Consider the following 21831-nt stretch of genomic DNA (forward strand, 5'->3'; position numbering starts at 1 on the left):
CTTTTGTCAATCACCATTCAATTCCATCACAGTTGAAGGGACTCCATCCATCCAAGATGCTGCTTCTGGAACAGGTAGACGTGCACAAGAACAGAGACGCCATCCTAAAGGGTCTAAAGTGGAATGGATCTCGAAGTCGGTGTTTCACCTCGCAGCGAGGGAAGATGAGACCAGGGAGGCTGCTGGGGTGGGGACAGGGGGGCAGAGCTGACACGGAGAGGTGAAAGGAGGCGGAGGAGCTCATTTATTCTGATTTTCCCACGTTGAGGTACTGCCACATGCTATTGTTAACACTCGTGTAGAGCTCAGCACAAGGTCAAGTGTGAGCTTCAGCATTAATCCCAACGGTACAACTTCAATCGAAAAATGTGGTCCCAAACTGCATATTTCAGTTACTTTAATCTGTAGGTGTTGGCTTTGCTGTAACTATTTTCGTTTTCGGGAGAGGAGAATTTGTCTTGCTTTTCTGCTGTGACGAGATTTAGGCCTGGGACCGGGAGTGCATTTGTCTCTCAGGAAAGGACAGAGCAGAGTTCTCGCAGTTCTGAATTTACTGACGCCTACTGTGAGGCATAATTTTGCAATTATATAAAAAAAACCAACAACAAAACGAGAAACTCAAAAGCCTCTGTGTGGCACAGAGGACCCCGCATCCATGAGAAGTGCATCTGAGCTTCAAAGCTACCACTCTGTGTTAACAAGGACTCCATTAAGAGCTCATGTTTTAAAAAGCAGTTCATAGCTTACTGTATTGATGCAAATGGGTGTTTTGGGAAAGAGACTTGGAGATAAGCAGCAAAATTAAGCAGGGCCTTGACATGAAGACTTTAAATGTAATTATTAATGTAATTGTTTTCTTTTCCGAAATGCAGCTCTTCTTCTCTGCGCTGTACAAGAACCAAAACAATTGACCCTTAATTTTAGCAGAAGAGCTTCTGCTCATCTAATCCAGCAAAGAGTGCTCGTGTCTGATTAGCAGAGGATGAACTGATTCCTGGGAGCTGAGCTCCTGCGACAGTGTTTTGTCTGTTCTCTTTCCAGATCACATTCTGCTACAGATTTCTACATTTAGATGACAGATCTGGCTGCTGTCTGTGGGATTCACCTAGCTGCAACTGCACATTGATTAGCGATTGCCTGGAGGAAATTCAGAGTATCCAGGCAACCGGGAGGCGGCCGCACATACAGCATCTGGATCGGAAGCGAAACATAGGAAAGGAAAGAGATCTCGGAGAAATTAACCTGCAATGTATGCAAATCCAATCTGCTTTAAATAGCAGATTCTCTGTCAATTTTTTGCCGTTCTTAATGGTGAGGTTAACTGAAAGATCGGTCTGGGTTTCTTGTTAAATTAGTCAATATGTTACAGGACGCACATTTCAATTTACATCTGAAACGTAACATATTCTCTAATTAGTGTCCTTATAGGCAATGACAGCATAGCAGAAAGTCACCTACAGATGAAATAAGTCTCGTTTCTTCTGATTTTTCCCACGTTGAGGTAATGCCACATGGTAGTGTTAACGCTTATGTAGAGCTGAGTCCAAGCACATTTTAGGCATGGAAAATTTCTAGGAAGCCAAAACAAAGCAAAGACACTTCAAGTAACGCAGAAGCAGTAAGATTTTGGTAGCATGGGGCATGAGATGGCTACGGAAGCTCCAGGTGTCTCCTGAACTCAGCTATATTAGGGCAACTGTTATATCCACGTGCAAATAGACTAAAAAAATAATCATAGGTAACATAAATAAGCATGGGCTTGTGCGTGGTGTATACAGAGAACGCAGGAGAAGCAGGTGGAACGCATCCTGCCCAGCACAAGGCTGTAGGAATGAAGAAAACGCGGCGTTAAGCCACAGCAACCTGCAGATCATCTTCTTCTTGCAAATACCGAAATATTTACACGTATACTCCCACCACGAGGACGTGTCCCATCAACACCTTGCCTCTCTGGAAGGCGGTGGTGTGCGCACCGCAGCTCGCAGCGCGGGGGGAGCCCTGCGGTGGCAGGGCAGTGCCGCGGCTTGCGGAGGTCGGGCTGTGTCCTGGGGCAGAAGGGCTGCCCGGCCGCGGAGGAGCTGGGTAACACCAGGAGCCGATTCTAGAGACAGTCCCAAAAACATCCAGTGCCAAGAAACAATGCTGAAATGTGCTGGGCTGCCACCTGTCAACGGGCTACTATGAACAGCCTTCAACAGATCAGATTGTGGTTAGAGAGTAAATAAATCCTTAGAATAACCTGAAATCCAACTTCGGAAAAAAACAACCAACTCACCACATCCTTTTTGGCCAGAAGTGTTTGGGAACAACTTTTTCCTTCAAGGCTTGTGTTTTAAGATGCACCAAGAATCAGTGAAAAGCAGGACAGCTAACGGGCAATTTCAGACAGAGCTCACATTGGAAAACTTCTTATTGAAAGTGCACAGAGAAGCCAATCAGGAATTCCATAGGAAATGCAAAACCACTCTGAAACTCTATCAGACGTTTGAATATTTGCTTTTAGAGAAAGAGTCACTCGGCTACCACTTTAGCTGTTTGTAGAATGAGGGACTATCATCAGATGAGACTTCAGGATAGCTGCGCTCATGCTTAACACCGATAGTCGTGCACACGCACAAAAACTTGTGTGTTTGTTTTTTTTTTACTAGTGGTTTAAATAATAATAATAAAAAAAGAAAGCAAAGTACAAAAGCCAAAGATAGAACAGGAGTCTTTCTGCAGTGCACAGATGTTAATAAGTGGATATTCGACATGATACATTGTAACAGTGCTAAAGGAGCCATTATGATTTATTGAGTCAATCTGTAGTATGGAGACATTAATAAGCGGATCTTATCTTATTAAGCGGAACATGTTGTTCCGCTGCATGGGCATCCCCAGCATCTGCCACCCTTACTCGCCCCATCTTCCTGTCATGTTTTGCACGCCACCGACACAGCTCTCGTTTCAAGGTTGGACGGCGTTGGCCAGACCCGCGGGCTGCGAAGACAGCAGAAAAGCAGCAAAGAAAATCCAGCCATTTCGCTAAAGCCGCTGGGGGAGCGGGGCTGCTGCAAAGCAAGCCAAGGAGAGCTAGCGCATCAGATGAATTAAGCTAAAGGCATCTTGATTTGAAGCATGTTGCCGAATACACCTCTCTACTTCAGCTGAAATTCTAACTGCACTATTAAGGTAATTTATTACGCTCATTAAGTACCGCAATCGGAGACCCTGTCTACAGTAGCTAGCTTTATACACTTTAAAAATGTTAGCAAGTCACCCCATTACATCTTAGTCATGAGACTAATGCAGATTACTTATTACTTCTCTTGGCAATCACGTAACACTTGTCCTGAGAATGAAAGATGATGCCTTGACAATAATACGCTATAATGTAATAACCCTTCACATGTTATAAAGTGCAGCACTTTTTCTTTTGAGGATCGCTAAGTGCTGGGCAGGCGTTCATTAATACAGCCGTGCCAGACCCCGGCGACAAGTCATCCCCATTCAAAATTCAGCCACCACGCCAACGTGCACACATACAGGCGGCAGGGCACGGAGGAGGAGGACTTCTCCAGCCAGGCAATAGACAGCTCCACCAGAGGGGATGCGATACTGGACCTGATGGTCACCAACGCAAGTGAGCTAATCGGTGACGTCAAGATTGGAGGCAGCCTGGGCTGCAGTGTCACGCACTGGTGGAGTTTGCAGTCCTGAGGGATATGGGTCAGGCAAAGAGTAAAGTTAGGACCCTCAATTTTAGGAAAGCAAACTTCCAGCTCTTCAAGGAGTTAGAAAATTGGATCCCCTGGGAAAATGCCCTCAGGAATGAGGGAGCAGAGCAGAGCTGGTAGATCTTTAAGGACGCTTTCCATGGTGCACAAGAGCTCTTGATCTCCTGGAGTAAGAAATCAGGAAAGGAAGGCAAGAGACCGGCATGGCTGAATTGAGACCTGCTGGTCAAACTAAAGGGCAAGAAAGAGCTGCACAGGCAGTGGGAGCAGGGACAGGTATCCTGGGAAGACTATAGGAACGCTCCCCGGTTGTGTACAGATGGAGTCAGGAAGGCCAAGGCGCAGCTGGAGCTGAACCTGGCAAGGGACACAAAGAATAATAAGGGCTTCTACAGGTATGTCAGCCAGAAAAGGAAGATCAAAGAAAGTGTACCCTCCCAATGAGCAAGACTGGCAAACTGCTAACAACGGATGAAGAGAAAGCTGAGGTACTCAACATTTTTTTTGCCTCAGTCTTCACTGGCAACCTCTCTTCCCAGACTTCTCGAGTGGAAGGAGTGCAATGCAGGGACTGGGGGAGAAAAGTCCCTCCCTCTGTAAGAGAAGATCAGGTTTGTGACCACCTGAGGAACCTGAATATACAGAAATCTATGGGACCTGATGAGATGCATCCCAGAGTCCTGAGGGAATTAGCTGATGCAGCTGCCAAGCCACTCTCCATGGCATTTGAAAAGTCCTGGCAGTCACGTGAAGTCCCCGGTGACTGGAAAAAGGGAAATATTCCACTCATTTTTAAAAAGGGTGGAAAGGAGGACCCTGGCTACTACCGATCTGCCGGCATCACCTCTGTGCCTGGGAAGATCATGGAACAGATCCTCCCAGAAGCTATGCTAAGGCACCTGGAGGACAGGGAGGTGATTCGAGACAGTCAGCGTGGCTTCACCAAGAACAAGTCCTGCCTGACCAACCTAGTGGCCTTCTATGATGGAGTGACTACACCAACGGACAAGGGAAGAGCTACGGATGTTGTCTCTCTGGGCTTCTATAAGGCCTTTGACGTGGTCCCCCACAATATCCTGCTCTCTAAATTGGAGGGATATGGATTTGATGGGTGGACCGTTCGGTGGATGGTCTCAACATGGTCAAGTGTTTAATGTCTAGATGGAGACTGGTGACAACTGGTGTCCCTTAGGGGTCTGTACTGGGACCAGTACTGTTCAGTATCTTCATCAATGACATAGACAGTGGGATCGAGTGCACCCTCAGCAAGTTTGTGGATGACACCAAGCTGAGTGGTGCGGGGGACGTGCCTGAGGGACCTGGACAGGCTCGAGAAGTGGGCCCATGTGTACCTCATGAGGTTCAACAAGGCCAAGTCCAGGGTCCTGCACCTCGACTGGGGCAGCCCACAGTATCAATACAGGCTGGGGGACGAAGGGATCGAGAGTAGCCCTGCCGAGAAGGACTTGGGGGGGGTACTGGTGGATGAAAAGCTGGACATGAGCTGGCAATGTGTGCTCACAGCCCAGAAAGCCAACCGCATCCTGGGCTGCATCAAAAGAAGCGTGGCCAGCACGGCGAGGGAGGGGATTCTGCCCCTCTGCTGCGCTCTTATGAGACCCCACCTGGAGTACCGCATCCAGCTCTGGGGCAGAGGAGGCCCACGAAGATGATCAGAGGGCCGGAGCACCTCTCCTGTGAGGAAAGGCTAAGAGAGTTGGGGTTGTTCAGCCTGGAGAAGAGAAGGCACTGGGGAGACCTTATTGCGGCTTTTCAGTACTTACAGGGGGCCTACAAGAAGATGGGGACAAACTTTTTAGCAGAGCTTGTTGTGATAGGACAATGGGTAATGGGTTTAAACTAAAAGAGCGCAGATTTAGACTAGATACGAGGAAGAGATTTTTTTACAATGAGGGTGGTGAGCCCCTGGCCCAGGTTGCCCAGAGAGGTGGTGGATGCCCCATCCCTGGAAACATTCCAGGTCAGGTTGGAGGGGGCTCTGAACAACCTGGTCTAGTTGAAGATGTCCCTGCTCATGGCAGGGTGGTTCCACTAGATGACCTTTAAAGGTCCCTTCCAACCCAAACTGTTCTGTGATTCTCATGTCCCCATGTGTCTCTGCACAACGCCCATCTCCACTGCTGCATTCAGCACAGCCCTCTGAAATACCATTGCTTCCACTCTCTCCCTCCGACTTGTAATAGGAGATAACTGCAGGCACAGGATATCTGCTGAAATATTAATGAACAGAGAAGTAAGTGTTGTTTTAATATTCTCCAGGTCAGTAACCTGAAGTATAGAGCAGTTACCTGATTTGATTTCTATGATTTGCCCAGGGCCATTTAGCAGCTGGGCAAGAAATGAGAATAAAATCTAGAAGTTGTGGTTCTACTCAAAACAGCCCTCCCTTGGGGTCCCCGTGAGAGCCCACAATTCAAATGCAAAAGTAATTGCTAAATAATTAGTAACCTATGCAATTACTTCCATGCATCCGTCGGTATTTTATGCCCTGAAGGATCGGTCAATAAATGCCTGAGATTACGATTATGATGGTTTCCTATCCACCAGAAGGCCTAGCTAATGTGCAGTCTAAAAAGATTTTTCCTTCCTAATGAGTATTTTCAATGGGAATTACTAACTGGCTTGAGCGTGTCGCACGCAGCTTTCCCAGCATGCACGGCGTGCAAAAACCACCGATACTGGTGCACCATCACAGCTTTGGGCAGATCTTCAAGGATTTCGGCTCCAGATGCGACCAACATGAAGCTTTCATTAGGGGAAAAAAAGACGTTTCTAGGCTTTGTGGTTAAAAATCAGCATATTAAAACTGGAATGGAAAACCTCAGGAATTAAGGCTTTCAAACATCCCCTCCCACGTGATCACAATTTTTGGAGTATTTTGGGTGCAGAACACACCAGGGAGGTGACAGGTGACCAGAAAGGCAGCTGCCATGCCTGCTCTGCATTCACTGGGATGTGAATCAAGAACTGCCAAGAGGAACCTATTTGTGGCACACCAGAAGAAAGAATGCTGACATTACGCAGCCCAGTAGGTAGGCAACACCTTTTTTGTCCTATTCAGCTTGCGGTTTCTCTCTCTGCAATTAGAGCACTTTCAAAACCTGATACACTCTCCTACTCTTTTATGGTTTCCAACTGTTCTTTTCTGCTTGTTCTTTATTCTTTCCAAATCAATAGTACCTGTATCAGCATCAAAGTCCTCTGTATTACCCCTCTTCTGATGCTTCCCTGTTTCCTAATCTTTCTCCCCAGAAGTTCTATTCAGTAACTGTTACTAAACAAATAATTGTGTCACGTCTTCTCCCACAAGGTTTTTTCCCAGTATCCAGACGACTTTGTGCCTTCAAAAGCCAAACAATGTCATCCAGGAATGCCAAAACTTTATCTTGGCCGATCAGGTCAGACTTTCTCTCCAGCTGCTGAACTGCAGCACAGAAATACAGAGCATCTATCCGTCACCACATGCAGACTCTTAAAATTAAGGGCCAGAAGGGACCTTGGGACCACCCTGACGCCAAACCACCATCCTGCTTGAGCTGCACGAGCTTGTGGCTGCCAGGCACACGAAAACTTCCCTATTCAGCATCACTACTCTCCATTTCATAGCATTCCCCTTCCTTCATCTCTAAATCACCTAATTACATTGTAATCAAAAGCAACCCTATCTTCGCAACTGTTTGATACCTAGTCAGTACAATAGGTAGCATTATTAATAATAAAAGCCATGCGTTAAAGGTATTGTTTTATTGTTCTCCAGAGAGAAACAGAGAATTATTCCCTTTTGTTGGGTTCCATCACTCTGGTTTGGAATAAGCCATCACCGGCAGCGTCAAAAATACAATCAACTTCAACATGACTGTACATTTAAAAAAAAAAAAAAGCAGCAAAACGCAGCATAAAAAACGATAATAAAGTAATACAAGACTGTAAAGCTGAGCAATAAAAAAGACTTGGACATTAGAAGTCTAACTTACTTTGTGGTCTGCGTTTTTTGGCGGATTGGTGTTTTTCACAGACAAAATTACTGGTGGTTGCAGCATTGAGTCTGAATCACACCATCTTTCAAGATCTAATCAAGATCAACACTGTCTTGATCAATACAGTTGTTAAAATAAGATTTCCCCAAAAAGTAAAACAAAGCTATCAAAGAAATCTCGGAAGGCAGCAAAATAATTTCTTGAAGCTGTAAGTGAAAAATGAACTTTTTTTTATTTCACATTACAATCAAATAGTAATGTGTCTTGATGCATATATGCACACATGCATCATCATTATTTGCTTTATTCTAATTGATTTTTCCTTCCATGGGCCAGCATTCCAGAACCACTATGCAGCAGCATCCCTGATGTCAACGTGGAAAGAGGCTTCTCAGCACTTCTGACAAATGATTCCTTTAAAGTTCAGGCCCTTCTACCACCCACAGAAATGAAATACGCTTTAGACTTACGAGAAATCAACCTCATCTTCAGCAACTCAAAAGAGCATCCCACGAATTCTAAACAGTTTAGCCGCTACTGCACATAAACACATAAGCAATGAAATGACCATGTTATAACTGTCCCAGATGTGTACAGCATTTCCTGAAAACTAATTCCCAGCAAGTCCCAGGAGCCAGCTTACAGACAGTTACCCAGTTTGTCTTTCCAAGTGGAAAGGTCACCAGAACAAATGCGATCGGGAAGTAATGGTGAGGCAGTTCAGCTGATCTATTTCGAGCACCATGACAAAGAAAACTAATTTAGTGTTATAATTAGAAACATGGAGAGGAAAAAAGCTCATTTTGGAGAAGTGCTGCTGCTGGAACGTTAACGTTGGTACTGATGGAGCTAATCAGCTCAGAGAGGTGGAAGAGTGAAACCAAATTATACATTTAGCATCTTCATGCAAGCTGGGTTTGCCACTGCAATTGTCTGCAGTTGGGAATAAGTGCAAGGTTTAAAGGTGACCTCAACAAGGGAGTTTTTAAAGCAGACTGAACAAACAGCGTTTCGGGACTTTTTTTTTAGAGCTTGAAAACCAAACCCACATGTCACGATCTTTTTTGTTCGTATTTGTTGACTACTTTTCAAAGACCATCAGCTCTTTGTGTGCAGTTCATATTTTTAAACGTATTTCATGTTTCTTATTAGCGGCTGCAAGAATAAGCCTTTTTCAACTTCTCGTAATTATGGCAAAGCCCATTTAACTTCTCGCAAATGGAAATATGACATGAATGACCTCAAGTGCACTGGAAGGACTTTCAAACCTGTCACGTTTTTCTTTTCATTGTCTTCTCGAGAGGTATATTTGAATGTTCTCGGGAAGGCGGCGGAACCCCACCCCAAAAGGAGTTTCCAGTTTAAAGGAGATACAGATTGCAGGTTTAGTTGCACAAACCCTATTGTGTACCTAGATATGGCCAATTTGCCTGGCATTTTCTTGGAAGTCAAAGCTATCTTTTTCCTGCTTTCACCCTAGTGACATTTCAGTGCCCCTCGGCTGTCCCAGTGCTGTTGTTTGCAAAGCTGTGCTGTAAAAAGGATCAGCACAATGACCCAAGTTAGAAGTAATTATCCAAGAACAGAGAAGAAAAAAAAAAGGCCCAAAGCAGCGCATCATGTAGCTGCATAGTGCGACACAATTGGGTGATGAAGGATGTGGACTTAGGGAGGGTGAAGGGGAAGAGAGACAGCAGGAGGGAAGAAAAAGCGAGACGGGCTATAGCGGATACAAAGAAAAGATGCATTTTCATTCACTGCCAAGCTGTCTTCCCACAGTATTTCTTTACTGGATTTCATATCGGATTTTCCTGGCCTACTGATGTTAATCTTTTGAGGTAGGTAACTTGAAGGGAAAAGACAAAAGCACACAATACGGGAAATCCCTCTCTCGGAGTACACAGAGGAAAGGGAAGTAGAGCACTAGGATGGAAAGACGAGGTCCTAACTCAGGCTGGTTAACACCAGCCAGGGTGCTGCAAGTCTGGTATGCCACCACAGTTATTTGAAGTGCTTTTTCACTGCCTGCGGCTCCATACCTTCATAAGTTCCTACTTCCAGAAGGGTCCCACTTCGCTCCAACTCCAGAAACTCCTCCACAGTCAGAAAGTTATAGTCCACACCAGGCACTTCTCCTTCTCTCGGAGGGCGGGTTGTGCCTGAAAGGAAAAATCGGCATGTTAATATAGCTGTTTTCTTACCAAAGTTAAAAGGGACAAAAAAAAACCAACCACAAAGACCCAACAGTATCTTTAAAATACAGTTCAGTGAGCTACACGGAGAGCAGCGTCAAGAGTTCAGTTAGAAGTTAGGAGCCCCCACAAAACCAGATCCCAGGTCAAGCTGGCAGTACCAGTTGTTCCACCCAATGACAATGTTTTTGATATTCCCAGGAAGACTCTCTGGCAAAGAAATCTCTCATATCACATGTTGAGCCACAGCTGGAAGAGTCTGGTACCTGGGAATATGCCAGCAATTACCTTCACGCCATCAGAAGAGTGTCTCATACTTCAGCTTCACTAAAATTGCGATCTGCGTTCTCAGCTACGGCAACTTCTTTCTAGCTTCCATTATTGCTGTATCGCTTTATCTCGCCAAGTAGTCCTTCACATCATAAAGATCTTTTCTTCCTTATTTCTTCTTAATATTTTATCTCTATTTATGCTATCTTTTCTATTCAACATTGAAAAGTACCGTGAGACAGTTTTGGTGCACCGTCCACACACGCTCACTAAAGAGACAACCTGCAAACTCTTCTCACAGAGGATAACCTATAAGCTCATTCCAGTTCAAGAAATACTTTTTCTTCTGAGTACTAATTCACACTGAATCTCGCTCTAGCACTCGACAATTTAAATACTACCCATGGAGAACGGGGCTCTGATCACTGCTGCTCTGCCAGCTCTGAAACTCTTCTGCCTTCTGACCAATTTACAGCCCTTTGAAGCATGCTGTAAGATGAGCCATTTCACGACTTTTTGCTAAGATGGCTTGGGCCACTGCATTTTAGGTCACTGAGCACAGCCTAATTGATTAGGATTAATTTCTGTTCAATAGCCTTTATCTTCCATGACTCGGAGGCTCGGAGATGGCTGCATTCTCTACATCCGAGATTCAATTCAAATGACAGATTTACAGGTGGTACAGGAAACGGAACTTTAGAAGAAAGAGCAGCGTTAGAGAGTTGGAGGTGTCCGAGTGCTGTGGCCGCAACCAATCTGCTGGCTCGGGAAGAACTTTAGAGGTGTGGAAACCATACCTGACCTTCAATGAAGCATGACTTCTCCCTCTGTGGGACTCCTCCGGCCCCTGGGCAGCGCCTTCGCAGCGCATACAATTTCTTAAACCCTCTATAAAAGGACTGGGGAGAGCATAAAGAAGCAAGCTTCTGGAAACTAATTGGGAAGATTCCAGCTCTCAGAAGTTGAAAGAGCATAAATTCACCATGCCTGCATCTGGCAAATGTTTCCCTCAAGTGCCAGGGAAGCGGAAAGTCTGCTTATGCCCTATTCATCTGAGAGACTGTTCAAGAGGTCAGTCTTGACAGAGCGACACCCTTGAAAGACTATCACTAGATTAATTTCCTTGATAGACATCCACTTTCTCTAACATCCTCCGTTTCTCGTTTCAAAATAGAAACTCTCTCTCTTTTTGTATTATTTACCATCAGCCTTCAGATAGTCTATAAATTCCTGTGCTTTTTCCATCGTTCCTTCTCTTGGAGCTGTGTGAATGGGTGAAGGCAGGAGGAGGAAAAGCAAAAAAGGGGATGGAAATGGTGACGGATATCTTCACCCTGCTAGCAGAATTACTCTTTCCTATTGGTATTCTTTGTATTCTTGAACCCTTCCAGTAAGACTACAAGGATTTTCACCAAGTCGTTTGTAACAAAGGAGAGGTGTCTTTCACAGGTCTAGACCAGCGAAGTACTGGAACCGCACACATGCCCCTCTCTGTCCGAGTGCCTGCGTTTCCACCGAAAGGCAGGCAGCGAGGCTGAGCGGGCGATGCCCATGCACTTTCCTTCCTGGCACGCAAGGAGCATGCACGCAGCCAGCAGCTGGGATGAAGGGTCGCAGCCCGGATGCAGCATCTCCTCCCTCAACACCGACACCGCTGTAGATGTTCAGGCTGTGAGAACCTTCACCGGAGCATCGTGGCTGCTGACCCCTGCCAGGCTGCCCTAACGCAGGTCCGCGAGAGGGAAGGAAGAAGAGCGAAAAGCCTCAGCACTACGTATGTCCAAGGATGCGCTGTAGCTGTCCCGTGCCTGGAGCACAATGGAAGTGAGGATTAGACTCTGTAGTGCTCCTCAGCCAAAGCATCAGTCAAATGTCACCCCAAGCCATGCGGCACGCGAGCCGAATGACAAAGATGGGGACATACTTTTTCCCAGCAACTGCCAACACACATTCATGAGACACAAAGATCAGGGAACCTCAGGATTCATTTTACTTTATCTTTTAAAGCCCTCTTCTCTTCTTTATCTATATCTTCCCGCAGAGAGTATTTATTAATCATTTTTTTTTCCTTCTGAATTTTTATAGCGGTGAAATTGCAGTCAGCAGTTTACTAGTGCTGGCTGCCTATTTGACATGACAATTATATCTCTGCCATAATTCCTCTGAGCCATTTTAATGGATCTATTTGTTTCATCTCAGTGTTCTTAATTTCCTGAATATGTTCAAGTCGAAAAATCGCAGATGTGCTTGCTATCAGCGCGATTGCCTGCAACACACGCTGAATGCATTAGAAACGCCAAGTCGCCGCGTAAAAGAAAAACATTACATCACAGAGATAACATTTGTCACCTCGCGTTGGTCCCCGGCAACAAACAGAGGGAAAATAAAAACTACACTGGTTAGGATATCTTATCTGGGCGAAGGCGAAAAACCCAACAACTTTCCATGTTGCTGTCTAGAGCAAAGATTGCTTGCAGATGCTCCGGCTGTTATCCTGCTTCACATCTGAGCAAGTGTTACTGACTGCAATTCAGCAAGGCAGGGGGAAGGCAAAACCCGCCTCCGTTTTTCTTGTAGCAGAATGACAGGCTGCCGGCTGGACACACGCCTGGCAGATGGCATTTCAAAGAGTTTTCATGAACCATCTGGGATGTGTACAATGATTACAAACCACACTTACAACAAAGCCAGAAGGGTTGCTTCACAAGGGGGGTGGGGGGAGAGGGCGGGCGGAAAGAGAGGGGGAAAGAAAAGAAAACCAAGAGGCACGTAAGCAAACTCGACGACTCTTCTCAGGAACAGGACCACTAAGAACAATCGGCACCTTCCACCCCGAGCCCTCCCACGGCCTGAAACAACTGCTTGTGTGTGCAGAGCCCAGCACCCTTGCAGGCTGCATTGGCGCTTTCTGCTGATAGACTCCAAATTGTAATTGCCTCCCATCATTAATGTGACTTAATTATGTACAAAGCATAGTGTGTGTGTGTGTGTGTGTGTGTGTGTCCTCCCTCCCCCTTTATATTGCATTTTAGCATCCTTACCACAGGACGGTCATCACTGAAGGAGAGGGCTATGGAGATGACTGTACATTTTATCAGAGCTAAGAGCAGATCAGACCGCTGCTAATGGCAGAATTAATTGAGCAGAATGAGTGCTGTAGACGGCCCAAACAGGAGTTAAGATACTCCACTGGAAAAGGCGAGCCAATCGTATTTAAATACGTTAACCTGCCTGCCATGTTTGCACTGAAATATTAAGTGGCATCAAATATTATTGCCATTAGGTAGCAATTTAGCTAATTAATTTGAGCTATGTCCCACTGTGTGACAAGCTCAGAATTGCTAATGCTACAACCAGAAGGAACTGGAGGAGCAGCCGAGTGGTTACTGACTCCTTCTGCACATTTAATGGTTCATAAACTTTCACTCTTATTTGGCTAGAATGTCCCACAACATATAAAACTATACAGAGACATTAAATTCAGAGTGGAATTGCTCAAATCTTCTGCAAACACAGCAAACTTAAGAAAACAAATAAATAAAAATAAGGGTACTGGTTAGCTAGCATTGCAGGTTTTACCTTCTTTCTGGGGAGGTAAAACTACATATGAAGTGTACATTGACGTGGTAAATTCGCCATCCCTGGAAATATTCAAGGTCAGGTTGGACGGGGCTCTGAGCAACCTGATCTAGCTGAAGATGTCCCTGCTCATGGCAGGGAGGTTGGACCAGATGACCTTTAAAGGTCCAACCCAAACTATTCTATGATAACATGGGTGGCTGGGACGCTAGGTGAAATGTTTGCCTGGCTGTTGGTTTAGCTATCACACCCAAGCGAGCTGCATCCTAGTTTATTCGCGCATCACTAAGGCCACAGAAGAGGGATCTCACCATGGGCTGGAGACTCCACCGGAGAAATTGCTTATAGACACAGGTGAGTTTGCCCATGCAGAGCCCAATGCTGTACTTAAGCTAACTAAATTGAAGCTTGTCACCCTTGCCTAGAATAACTGGACTGTGGCTCAGATGTACTGATGACTATCAAATATTATTCTGAATAGTTTAAGTGCCCATTTAAAAGACAAATAGCTGCTGCTGTTGTATCGCCTATCAACCATACTGACAACTACCCAACACGAGCCTCAACCGTAGTATGGGCAGATTGTTAATATGTGATTCAGGGGCTGTTCAGCTCCTTATCAATCTACCAGGGCCTCATGTTAAGCTGTTAATAGACACTGATGGCCTGCCGCTAAATTAATCACAATCTTTGCTTATTGTAATCTAAAAATAAGACTTCAAAGGGGCCGTAGTCACTTCAATTACTTTCTTGTCAAAACAAAAACAGTTCTTGAGCAGTAATTCTGTTACCATGCACCAAAACAGCCCCTAGCAAGTCATTTAGAAGTCGACTTCTCAAGTGCAGAACACTTGTATCCCCCATTTGCAAAGCAAAGATTTCTGCGAACTCCTTATCCAATTCCACTGGCTGGCAATTGCAGGTTTTGCCTTCTCTCTTAGTCTGGTAAGCCACCAAAATACAGCTGATCATACCACAAATCACTTGCTTCTCATCCCCACTGACCGGCTTCTCTTAAACCGGCAGATAATGTGGGAGCTGTACGCTCAGAATAATGATATAGTTGCTACAACCATATTTTATGCAAACTCAAGTCACTGGCGGTTACCACAGGTGAATGGAACTGTAGTAAATAAGGTTTTAACGGGAAGTGTAGAGGGATGCTACTGACTCACAAAGCTGCAACGCCAAGTGCTGCTGCGGGGGTTTGCTGAGAGGCTGTTTGCAGGCGGGTTAGAAGGAAGGATGCTGCTCCTGCCATTGCTCTCGAGGACTGATATTTTTCTTCGTTCAGCAAGAAGAGACTGCTCTCACCGCCTACACTGGAAAAATCTTCAGCTGCCAAGGAAGCAACATATTAGGAAAACAGCCCCTCTTCCCTCTGCACAGCGTTTAGAGGTCGCCTTCTTCCCTCATGTCACAGGATAAGGTGGAGAGCCTGCTTTGGCTCTCCGGCATCTGTCACCTATGGTGCCAGATAACTGGAAGGCAGAATAAACTCCACAGATCTGCTAACGGCAAGCGGAGAAGGGAAAAGACAGAGACAACCTGGTCTGTCTCCGGAAGAGGCCACCTGATTACCAGCCACGCTTAAGGCAGAACTTACCTGCAGCACAGTACTAGAAATAGCCTTATCTACATTAACAAAAAAGCGTAACTTATCTGCAAGAAAACATTGTACGCAGAGCTACTTCATCTTACTGACTTCTGGGCTTATCCAAACTATGAATACTGATGGGTTTTTTTCAACAGCAGTAGAAGGAATTGTATTTGGACTCTGTTATGCTATGCATTCTGCACACGTGTGACCCCAATCACCTACGGTAAGGTGTAACGGTCATTTATAGTTGCAACTACGTAAAAATACAGAAGTTTCAGGGAGGTGTGGTCTGTTACAAACCAAACATGCTCGACTCAGAAATACAATTTTCTCCTGAAACTCAAAACTCAAGCAGCTCATTCTGGGATTTGAAATGTTGCCTGTCCCTTCTCTAGCCAGTGACTCGATACCTGTAACGCACAAGAACGTGACAAACATTCCAAGTGTCTCAGTGGCGGAGCAGAAATCCAGTCCAAAGGAGAACGTGGTCTGTCACTAGAAATTAGTTCACAGCTCTGTTAATGATGCATGCGCAGGAACAGATGCTGATTGACTCTTCCTGGCCACACAGACAACTGCACTACTCAAAGCAAAATTTCTGTCACCGTGGTCAGCAGGAATGACCGATTAAACCCAGAAAAGAGCTGACCAAGACAAACCTGTCTTTCTCCAGACACATTTCAGGCAGAAACGCATTTTGTGGCTGTGGTCTAAAGTAATTTTTCTTCTACAGGGGGAAGAGGGAAGGGATTTGTACAAAGAGCTCAGTATCTCCTGCTGCTCCCACCAGTCTTTCCAGCAACACTAAGTGGCCAAAGCCGGATCCCACAGCAGCAGCTTGTGAGCATCCCCTCTTGCTCAAAGGACCGTACCAGCCGCGCACACAAGGAACGGCAGGTCGATCCTCAGTGCACGTAAAAGCTGCTCTCCCTCTTTCTGAGGGACCATGTCCAGCTGCATCTCTTGGGCCCCCTCTCCCAAAGAAGCAGCCGCTGCCTGGAGCCTCCCTGGAGGAACCATTCGGCCAAGCACAGCTACAGCTCGCAGTCTCTATGCCTTCCAGGCAGCAAGTTATTTTTGTCCCTTTAAAAAAAAATCTATTTTGGGGGTTTCTGTGGCCTTCACTTCCACCACATAAGAACATTTATAATCTTCAACACATTTATCCTCCCAGCGTTTTGAGGTAGAGAAAGTGGGTTTGTTTCCGTTTTATAGCACAAGCGCAGCAACACCCAGGCTCTCAGAGGACTTCGGGAGCCTAATTCTAGAGAAATCAATGGGATTTAGGAAACCCTACAGATCAGGATCAGGGCCTGACAGATTAAAAGGGACAAAAATAACTTACTGCTGCGTTGGGGCTTTGCAAGCCTGGTTGTGTGTGTTGCGAAACACCACACCGTGGCCACGCAAAGCCAATTCAGCATGAGGGGGTTCGCTCTCGACTGCAATATCAATTTAAAAGAAACCGGTAATGACCTGATGGCTGGAAGTAAGGGTACAAAACCTGTCACACTCTCCAAGAAAGCCGCTTAAAAAAGACGTGTTTAAGAATCTATGCCAAATACTCAAATACAGCAACACCTCTCCGACCTGGGAAAGTACCACCGATGGTACTACTGCGGTATGGTAGCTGCCAGTGCAGTTACAACCTCTTCATGTGTCCTTCAGAGCATTCATTTGCTTTCTCCTAAGGAAAAAAGAGTATTCTGGCATCAAATAAAACATAAATAATAAATTTCTTGGGTTCGCAACAGCAGCAGCTCGCCTTCTGGATCTCTCTCTTTGAGTGATTGCTGTTACCTCACCAGACACCTGCAGCCGAATCCCTCTCATTTCCCACGAGGTGGGACACCCAGCAAGAAGATTAAACTTCATGAACTAATGAGTTTGCCATTAATCCTGTGTTCATGGAGTCCAACAGCATGACATCCACTAATTTAAATTGTGAACTACTGATGAAAAAGCAAACTATCTACCTCCTTGGCGAGAAGATCTGAGCTGTAACTATGCACAATTTTATTCTTTCTAATACATGGATTAGTGTAATAAAGTGTAATTTTATAAATCAATAAAGCTGTAGTAATGAGATTGCACCGTAATGTTCTGCTTTTAAATATTGGCACAGAAATGAATGAAAATTGCCATTTGTGTGTGTATGTGACTTATGGGAAGTGAAATTAGCTGAAAGTAAATTAACAGGGTGATTATATACTTGCATTTATATTCTGTTTCTCTTATATATACATTTTTAAAAGTCTAGATAATGCTACGACCATAACACACACCTTTACTTCAAAAGGATCACCTTTCTTCTACGTAAAAATTGTCAAATTTACTTTCAGTAGAAATTCCGTCTGTCTTGGAAAAGGCGACAGCTGAAGATGGTAAATGGAATATATACGCTGGATAATTACAGAGCACCCTGTTTTTTTTTAACCCTGTAGATCGTTCGCTCTGGACTACCTCAACCCAAGCCCGGCCTTCTCCCTGCAGCACCAGCTCAGGGCTGCCCCACACGAGCCATCTCGAGCCTTCCCACGCAGAGGCACAGCAGCGCTCCACATGGCATAGAATCATAGAATGGTTTGGGTTGGAAAGGACCTGGAAGACCATCGAGTTCCAACCCCCCTGCCCTGGGCAGGGACACCTCCCCCCAGCCCAGGTTGCCCAAGGCCACGTCCAGCCTGGCCTTGAACACCTCCAGGGATGGGGCCTCAACAGCCTCTCTGGGCGACCTGTCCCAGTGCCGCACCACCCTCACAGGGAAACACTTCTTCCTAAGGTTCAGTCTGAACCTGCCCTCTTCCAGTTTAAAGCCATTCCCCCTCGTCCTATTGCTACATGCCCCAGTAAAAAGCCCTTCCCCAGCTCTCCTGTAGCCCCTTTAGGGACTGGAAGGCCGCAAGAAGGTCTTCCCGGAGCCTTCTCTTCTCCAGCCTGAACAGCCCCAACTCTCTCAGCCTCTCCTCATAGGAGAGGTGCTCCAGCCCTCGGATCATCCTCGTGGCTCTCCTCTGGACACTCTCCAGCAGGTCCATGTCCTTCTTCTCCAGAGCTGGATGCAGCTGGCATGCCCAGAGCAGCTCTGGAAACGCGCAATGTGGGTTAAGAGGACTCTTCCGTACCAATGTGCCCATCTGTATTAAATACAACAGGCCAAAGGCGCGGGGAGCGCGTGCTGAAAATCTACTTTGAAATAAGTCACGGGAGACCTGGGATGAAGGGTCGCTCCCACGCTAACAGCACTTTTAAACAAACGCCTCATCCTTTTACTTACACTTTCACATTATAGGAAGTAGTTTATCTGGAGGTACAGCCTGTCTTGCTTTTTTATCAGCTTTTTTCATGGCTACTTGCAAAGCTACCTGATTTCTACAAATTGTCTAAGGGACGGTGTAGCCCAGCCTGAGAGCTTCGTAAGGCAAGGGCTAGCTCTGAACTGGTGAGCGGCAGCTCTCAGCTGCTGAGAAAGGAAACACCCATCAGCTCCCTGCCACGTTCGGCTGAGCGGCTGAGCTTAACACAGTGCAGTATTAAAAATGCATTTCCATTAACTACTGGATCTTCAGGTGGCTTGGTACAAGTCTTGAGTAGGTCACATTTGAGTAGAATAATAGAACAGGTAAAAAAAAATCAACCACCCTCAAACCTTTTGCTTAATGTTAGAGACAGAAGACTGGGAGGAGATGGCTTTCGGAAAGATGAGGGGCCAGGGCAGCACTCGGGACTGGGCGTACTGCAAACTCTTGCAAGGTGAATTGCCGAGTCACAAAGCAAAGAGAGGCACAAAACTGCGCAAGTCAGATAAGCTGAGCTCACTGTCTTTCACTGTTCTCAATTTAGTGGATTCTTGAAGCAGAAACACAGCGAACAAGAACACAACCACCAGTTTTATGTTGGATTTTTGAAATAAAAAAAAAAAAAAAAAAAGAAAACAAAGAAGAAAACATGTTGAGGCAATGTATGTGACTACTAAAACCAAAGGAAGAATAAAAATACACATCAGAAAGTACTGTTAGCCATCTATCTGTAAACTCGTCTCACAGTGAGACTAGCAGCTCTTCCCAGGAGCAAGACTGCCTGTTGGTTGCCCACGACAGCACTACTACACAAGCTGCCACAAATATTGGCAGGAAAAAACTTAATCTCTTTTCTTTAAAACTTGGATAAAAAAAAAAAAAAAAAATTAATCGCCCTGAAAGAAGGTATCCTATTTTTTATTCTACTTCAATGCATCAGACGTGTCCTATTAACAGATATTGTAATTAAGTACATAATAAATGGAGTACCCGACACAGCCTGAACACCTGCAGTATTTCAATTTCATTTTTATCCAAAACCAATGTTTGCTTTTGACACCTGCATACTTATGTGCACATATATCCATGAAAAGATATTCTGCACTTTCAAGCCATAGCAATAAATAAGAGATTATTTGATGTCCAATAGCTCGGCTGCTTCAACAAAGCTTACTTACCTCCCTTGCTGTTTGTTTTCCAAGGCTGTTTGCGCTGCCAAGATAAGCACAGAACAATGTGGGTCATCCCTGGTTGGGTGTGATATAAAACTCTTTCTGCTGACTTTAACTGCCCTTCTAGCAGACCTTTAATTTGCAGTTAAAAGTCTTAATAAAACACCTTACCTAACAGCATGTGCCTCAAACTAGATCATTTCATTAGCCTAATCTCTGTAAAACTCCACCACAGAAAGAAAGAGTCATATAAAACGTACACATTTATCTCTGAGGCTTTGCCTGAAGTTTGTTTCAACGACAACATCCATTGTACTGAAAAGAGAGACTCAGAGAGAGGTTTTTTCTTTTTTTTTTTTTTTTAAAAACAGGACACCATTCCACCATGCTTCTACAGAACATCAATACAGTTATTTAAACGAGTCTTTTTCCCTGAACAGTGTACACTGGAGATATTGTCTCCATGGTATACTTTCTCCCCTAGCCCAGAGCCACTAAATGCTATAAGCCCAATGGACTTCCAACTGCGATAACCTCATCACACTCTTAGAAAGCCGTGAGTCTCCTGTGGCTCTTTAATTTTTGGCTCTGCTCACACACCATCCCTTGGTTCAGATGGGTTTTGTTCCCTGACAAACCCTCCTTGACCTTTGGTAGTTTTCCAGCTTCGTATTCAATACTGACGATAAATGTAAATGTATCGGCTATAGCAAGAAGTATGCAGATTACAGAAACACGCCGTTCTGAGCCATATGGATGCACTCACTGCAAAACCCAAGGGAAGGAGTAGAACAGACAGCAAATCTACCCAGCAATATGCACATTTAGGCACTATTCCCTACAGATCCTGTCCCTTAATTTTACCTGTTCTTAACTGCTACCAATTTCGGTATTTTTTTTCCAGTAGCTCTGTATGCACAGCATGCTTTAGTTCTCCATGATTGCTAACGCTTTAGCTGGTTGAAAACCTTCTCCTGGTCCACTTTCTGTAATGTTGTGATTAGGTAACTGCTCAGGATGCTGAAAAAATGCCAAACGTTGAGGAGTTGCCTGGTATTTGAGTTTCCGATTCCTCCCCATTGATAATCGGAAGCGTTCAAATGTAAAAGAAAACAAGTGCATTAATTTTAATTCTTTTCTTACCTCACCGAAATTAAAACTGTTTGAATACTTTATTATTTACAGTTGCCTTGCTGTAAATTCCACACACCCAGCTCTAACACAGGAAAAGCTTATTAATCCTTATAGTTTTGTAAGTGCACTAAAACACTACAGAAAACACAAGTTACCATGTATTTTCCTGGGTTTTAATTAAAACATTCCCGGGTACAGTAAGCCTGCTGCTTAGGTAGAGCATAACTCTGCTTCTTTGCAGTCCAAAGCTATCTGTCACGCTACTGATAATGTATACGGGCTTCTCCAGTTATTTTATTGCTTTTTCAGTTGTACACACAAAATAAAAGCCTTGCCTCCCGATCCTGTCGTCACCTATGAACTTCACAGGATTCGCACCCACAGGGGGCTTTGCTCTGCCCTTCTGCAGCCAAGCACCGCCCCTATAAAATACTCCAGCGCTTAAACTGGGGACAACGACGGAGTGTTTGGCTTAAATGGTCTTTGCTTCATTTCATCTGATTACTTCAGTTATACCTTCTTTCTGTTAAATGTCCCTGCGTAGGCGTTTATAGCTCCGCGTTCACACACAACAATCATTCCATCACATTACACGCTCCGTCATTTTATTAGCTTCTTGCAAATCATTTTCTGCAAGTGTCCCAATTTTAAATGCCATTTAAACTCACTTGCTGCTTTACCAATGCCCTTCTGGTATTTACTGGCCAACAGACAACACGAGATGCCACACGGCGCCGCAACGCCACAAAGCAGCTCCCGCTTTCACCGTGGTGACTAATTCCAGAGTACCTCCAAGTCCCCACCGTCACTGGTTTGAATCCAACACAAATAACCAGCACACAAAAATTATCCTCATGCAACTGTCTGGCAG

The 21831-nt window shown here is 45.0% G+C and overlaps 1 protein-coding gene across 1 annotated transcript in view; it reads right to left on the minus strand.

Moving 5' to 3' along the window:
- Positions 1 to 11421, minus strand: part of MAGI1 (membrane associated guanylate kinase, WW and PDZ domain containing 1) — a gene marked incomplete at its 5' end in the record, with an annotated part of 96052 nt that extends 84631 nt beyond the window's left edge. The window contains 2 exons of the mRNA XM_082487900.1: positions 9754 to 9873; positions 11379 to 11421. Of these exons, the coding sequence (XP_082344026.1) occupies positions 9754 to 9873; positions 11379 to 11421 (163 nt within the window). The remainder of the gene's footprint in view (positions 1 to 9753; positions 9874 to 11378) is intronic.
- Between the last annotated feature and the right edge of the window lie 10410 nt (positions 11422 to 21831).

This window comes from Vanellus vanellus, assembly GCF_965231255.1.
Source record: "Vanellus vanellus genome assembly, chromosome: 9".
NCBI classification, from domain to species: Eukaryota; Metazoa; Chordata; class Aves; order Charadriiformes; family Charadriidae; genus Vanellus; species Vanellus vanellus.